The 5,166-nt window shown below is 44.4% G+C and overlaps 1 protein-coding gene across 3 annotated transcripts in view; it reads left to right on the forward strand.

Moving 5' to 3' along the window:
- The window catches only part of STOX1 (storkhead box 1), a 10,092-nt gene extending 5,367 nt beyond the window's left edge, over positions 1-4,725 (forward strand). For all 3 annotated transcript variants that reach the window (XM_048945021.1, XM_048945020.1, XM_048945019.1), the window contains 2 exons: positions 937-3,205; positions 4,243-4,725. In XM_048945021.1, coding sequence (XP_048800978.1) covers positions 937-3,205; positions 4,243-4,282 — 2,309 coding nt within the window. In that variant the 3' untranslated portion in view covers positions 4,283-4,725. The remainder of the gene's footprint in view (positions 1-936; positions 3,206-4,242) is intronic.
- Positions 4,726-5,166: the final 441 nt, after the last annotated feature.

Raw genomic sequence — 5,166 nt, forward strand, 5'->3', positions numbered from 1 at the left:
TCACAAATGCAAGTGGTCTCAAAATCAGATTTGTTGGTCAAATTCCAGCTCCTCCTTTCCTGAAAGCAAGTTTATTACACCAAGTCCTCCTTTAGCGATGGGACAGCAGACACTTCCATCCAATGCTGCATTTTCCTTCAGTGTGAAAAGCGTTCAATTTCCTTCAGGTTATTGAACTGGGATGTGGGAGCATGTATGAGAGACTCTGTAGGAGCTCATTATAGCCTTTTGCAGGAGGTTGTTTGGTTTCATTCTAAGCTTTCTCTTTTGAATGGTTGTAATCTCATAGCTCTGCAATTGTTATAAGTAAGCTTTCCCATTACTGGGAAAATTTTAATGCAACCCCATCAACTGGTTCTGAAAGCTGCCAGCAATGTGTAGCCTATATGTGAACCGAGATTCCACACAGTACCACTTATAGCTCAGCTGGAAGGAGCACTCCATGTATACAGAAGGAGAGAACATTTTTCTTGCTGTTTTCACCTTGTTTTGGGAGTCTTCACTCTTGTGGGCCCAATGATGTTTCCGTGCTGCCCTCACTTGGCGAGCCCAGGGGGTTCTCCTTGATTCAGGGCTGCAGTCTGCTGTCCCCAGCCAGATTTTGGGGCAGTCACTGCCATTTTAAGGGAGCCTCAGGCGAATGGGTGGCAGACAGCTGGGTGCTAGCACTGTTGCTGGCTTTGGTGGTGTGTAAAAGAACAGTCCTGCTATTTGTCCTGAGGCATCTGACACTTCCATGTTGAAATTGAGCATTTCCTATCCGTACTTCAGCAGCCACATCAATTTCAAACTTCTTTCTGAATCTTGCAAACTAATTACATTGGGCACTTCATGCTGACTCACTTCCAGATCTATCGTAAGCTATTTTTTTTTGACCAGTTCTCATTTTATTTGAAAAATCTTTTCTAATTTGAAGTATCTGTACCTTCCTTGTAGGCATTGCAGTTCCCTCCCAGAAAATCTTATACAACATCCTTGGCACTCTAATTAAAGAAAGGAAGATCTATCACACAGGAGAGGGATATTTCATCGTTACCCCCAACACCTACTTTGTCACAAATGATGCTGCAGAATACAATAACAGGGGCCGGCGGATGGACAGTGAGGACGCTTACCAGGTAACCTGGGAAAGCTGTGCAGACCCAGTGGAAGAAAACATTGCTAAAGTATCCCGTTGTCTCCCTGGCCAGAATATGCTCTGTGAACAAAGACTTGAGCAGCTAATGAACCAGGAACATGAGGGAGGAGGCAAGAAAGGCTGCAGTGACAGAAAGTCTTTGATTCAAACTCAGGTCATCTCTTCATCGGCTGAAAACCGTGCCTGGGACACCATGAAAACCCTGACATCAGTGAAAGAGAAACTGAAATGTAGAAGATTTGGCCTTGGTCTTTTCTGGAGAAGTACTTCTAAAAAAGAAAAACATAAGGAGTACTCAACGTTTTCAGCCCAGTTTCCCCCCAGCGAGTGGCCGGTCAGAGATGAAGATGACTTAGATAATATTCCACGTGATGTTGAACATGAAATCATCAGGTGTATTAACCCCACTCTTACTGTTGATAATTTGATTAAACACACAAGATTAATGCAAAAGTTTGAGGAGAGGAAAACAAATACCACTAAGGATATCTCGGCAGAAGTGTTAACACTACAGCAAAAGTATCTTTCAAAGGAGTGTGTTCAAAAGGCACAAATTAGAACAGCAAAACACAGAAGGAAAAATAAGCCAAACAGAGAGAAGCAAATCAGCAGAAACAACTTGAAACCTCATGTGCATGAGCCAACACCCCAAAGTGAGAAGCTGGAAGAGAACATTTCACTGCTTGTCACAAACCAACAGCCGCTGGATGCAGCGGTGGAATCCCAGGTCCTATATAAAAAGCAAATTAAGAATCCTTTTCAGGGTCTCTCATGGAGACACAGCTTTTATGCAAAAGCATACAAGGGTCGTATTAACAGCCAGCGGAAGTCCAGGAGACGAAAGCGGGAAAGAGATTTACAAAGGCTTACAAAGTCCTTGGAGTCACCCGGAGCCTCCGAATACGAAGCTGAACAACTGCTTGCTGAAATGCAGGCTGACAACACTAAGCAAAACAAATCACCCCAAGCTCATAGGTTCTCCTTCCAATTAAAGAAGAACAGTTTAAGTGACAATGTTGGTTATCTGCACAGCAGTACTTTGCGAATAGATGATAAACATAAATACTTTCTGGAGAGTAATGTTTCTGAAGACAACGTCTGCAGAGGAACTGTGAAAAGAAATCCTGGGAATATTAAAAAATCCCCAGACTTCTACACTGAAGATAAAAGTGTGCGTAAAGAAAAAGCAAAACATTTACTACATCTGAAAGGTGAATGTTGCAGCTACAAGGCTGACGCTGTTGGTGAGTTGTTGGACCAAGCAGCAAATGAATTTCAAAACGTCCACCTCTCAAATTATACAACCAGTGTTACAAGGGAAAAAGAATTTGGTGTGACACACAGACAAAAGACTGATAAAAAGAATGAACTTGTATTTAAATATGACTGTACCAACTGTTCTGGATCAACAAAGCTGGAAAGTGACAGATTTACCAACAAATGCCATCTTCAGAACCAGAAGGTACATGATTGTGACAAGTGTAGTTTGTTGCATCTGGGTGACAATTTGGAATGCAAAGAACCACATCAGTTGCTTTCTTGCCCTGCATTTTCAGTCGCAAGAGACTGGAGTAAAGCTGTGCAAAAGATGGGGACTGCTCTAAAAATCTCTAAGGTTAATATTTATTCAAACCAATACAATACCACTGTAAATAGATATGACTCTGGAGGGTATGGATACAAGGGAAGTGCTGATTTTACAGTATCAACTTATGGCTCAAAAAAGCATCAAAAGCCAGACCTCGCAGAAGAAAGTTGTTTGTGCAGCCAGGTTCTTCCAATGGTATCCAGACAGGAGAAAGAAACCAGCTTTACTGAATGCATAAAGGCTTCAGCTGTAGATTTTTGTGACACTGATGAGGCTGACGCTTTGCAGAACCGCACCTGTGAGATGGCAGAAGTAGTGGCATGCCACCATCTGGGCCCACAAGCCAAAGAAACAAGAACCCCCCCAGGAATAACAGGTCTCATTTTAATGAATGAATATACTGTGATGCCAGGACAGAATCACACAGGAGGAGCAGAAAACCACAGCATGACAGGAGACAGTGGAATTGACTCCCCAAGGTAAGAAAATACATGTAACATAGTTACATGTATCATCACCTAGTTAACAACAATCATATTTGTGTAGACCTTTTGCTGTATATCATAAACACCCCTCCCCACCAGCAAAACTGGTATTATCTTTTGCTTATGACCCAGAAATACTCAACATTTACAGTGCTCCCATGCTGTATTCCACAAACGTTCTGCTTAAATCTGCTATGCATATGCTGCTGTTTGTATTTTGCATTTGCATTCACAGTACAAGATGGAGATGCATAGTTGCAGAAATGCTCAGGAACATGAATAAACTCAACGTGTTTCTGTTGGCAAGACTATCCATCTTGCCATATGACATTATAGATATTGTCATAGTTACCCTGGTTGCAGGTGAAGAATAAAATGTGTTTTATAAAGATGTCCAATCATAACTTAAAGTGCAAAATATCCAACTTGCTCACAACAGACAGGAGAATGTTCACACCACCTTGAGGGAGAGGCTCCTTTCACTGGGTGCCTGTAGCCTGTAACTACGTACTTTTTCGAAGAGATTTTTTGAAAGTTTCTTAATGGAAAACGAATTGATATTAAACAAATTTTATATGGTTGCACATGGGTAAGACTTACACAGCTGTTAACTAACTGGCAAGAACCGAAGTTAAAATGCTGCGTGGGGGAAAATTACATCAATTTTTAATAGCATTCTATGTGCCTAAGACCTTAAATGACCGATGCTTAAGTGCAATTAAAGCACTCATTTGAGTCCTTTAATTAAAGGTCATCATTTTATATGTGTCATCACCTTAAGCAGCTTATATATACAGGAGCAAATCACATCTTACAGTTTTTAAGGAAATGCTGCTGGAGTGGGGTTTTGGTTGTTTTGTTTTTCCCTTAAGCAGCTTTTTGGCACAGTTCTCCTGTGTTCCTTGGAGGCGGCCACTTGGAGCCCCTTGGTCAGTCTGATGGTATTGATGCCATCTGAGGTAGCAGAAACCAAACCAGTACTGCTTTGTCTTTAGACCGTGAAGTCTGACATCTAATAATTCTTCTTTTAGATGGACTGAAAAGAAGATGAAGCTTCCTGCCAAACTCTGACAGCATCAATAGCAACGTATGGAGAACATATGGAGAGTGGAAGGGCAGTGACAAAAAGTGCCTTGTTTCAGCTAATTCTAGCCAGGAAGGCTTGCTAAGTTTTTAATAAGGTGTCAACTTTTTATTTCTAACAGTGCAAGCATACTATAACTGTGCTTGGTGATGTCTGGTGTCTGCCTGTAAATATAAGCCTTTTGTTAACATTTTGGAGATATCAATAGCAGAAATGTACGGTGTTTTTGTGTTTGTTTTTGCACCTCCTCGTCCAATAAAAATGAGGGCTGACGCGGTGCGTTCGGGTCGGCTGTTCGCTGGGGGCGGGCACGCACTGCCCAAGCACAACTGTATTTGACCTGAAAATTGCTGAAGGCGTTTCCTTCTCGAGCCACGGGACCGACGGCAGGCGCTGCGCCTCCTGTCAGAAAACGACGCAGAGCACTGGATCGGCACGCACCTTTTCACACGCAGACTCCTTCACCGCCGAGCCTCTCTCGCTGCCCCGCCGAGCCGCACGGGGCCAACTGTGGGCTGATGAGCTCTGCAGTGTGAGGGAAGGCGCCCAGCCGCGCGCCCCTGCCTTCTCTCGCGAATGGGGAGCGCGCTCTGCCGCCCCGCGGATAATTTTGATGCCTTATTCCCGCCTTCTTTCTCTGCCCTCATACACGTGCTTTACATGTACAGTCACGGAAGGGCGCCAAAGCACTCCGCCGCCGGGAAGCCCGGCCACGCCATCGTGGCGGCGGCCTCGCGGCCGGGGCGCGCGCGGGGCACGCTGGGACTTGTAGTTCAGGCCGAGCGGGGACCCCGGGGCACGCTGGGATTTGTAGTCCGGCCTAGGGGCGGCCTCCCATTGGCTATGGGGCGGCGGCAGTTCGCCGGGATCG

The sequence above is a fragment of the Lagopus muta genome, chromosome 5, assembly GCF_023343835.1.
Source record: "Lagopus muta isolate bLagMut1 chromosome 5, bLagMut1 primary, whole genome shotgun sequence".
NCBI lineage: Eukaryota > Metazoa > Chordata > Aves > Galliformes > Phasianidae > Lagopus > Lagopus muta.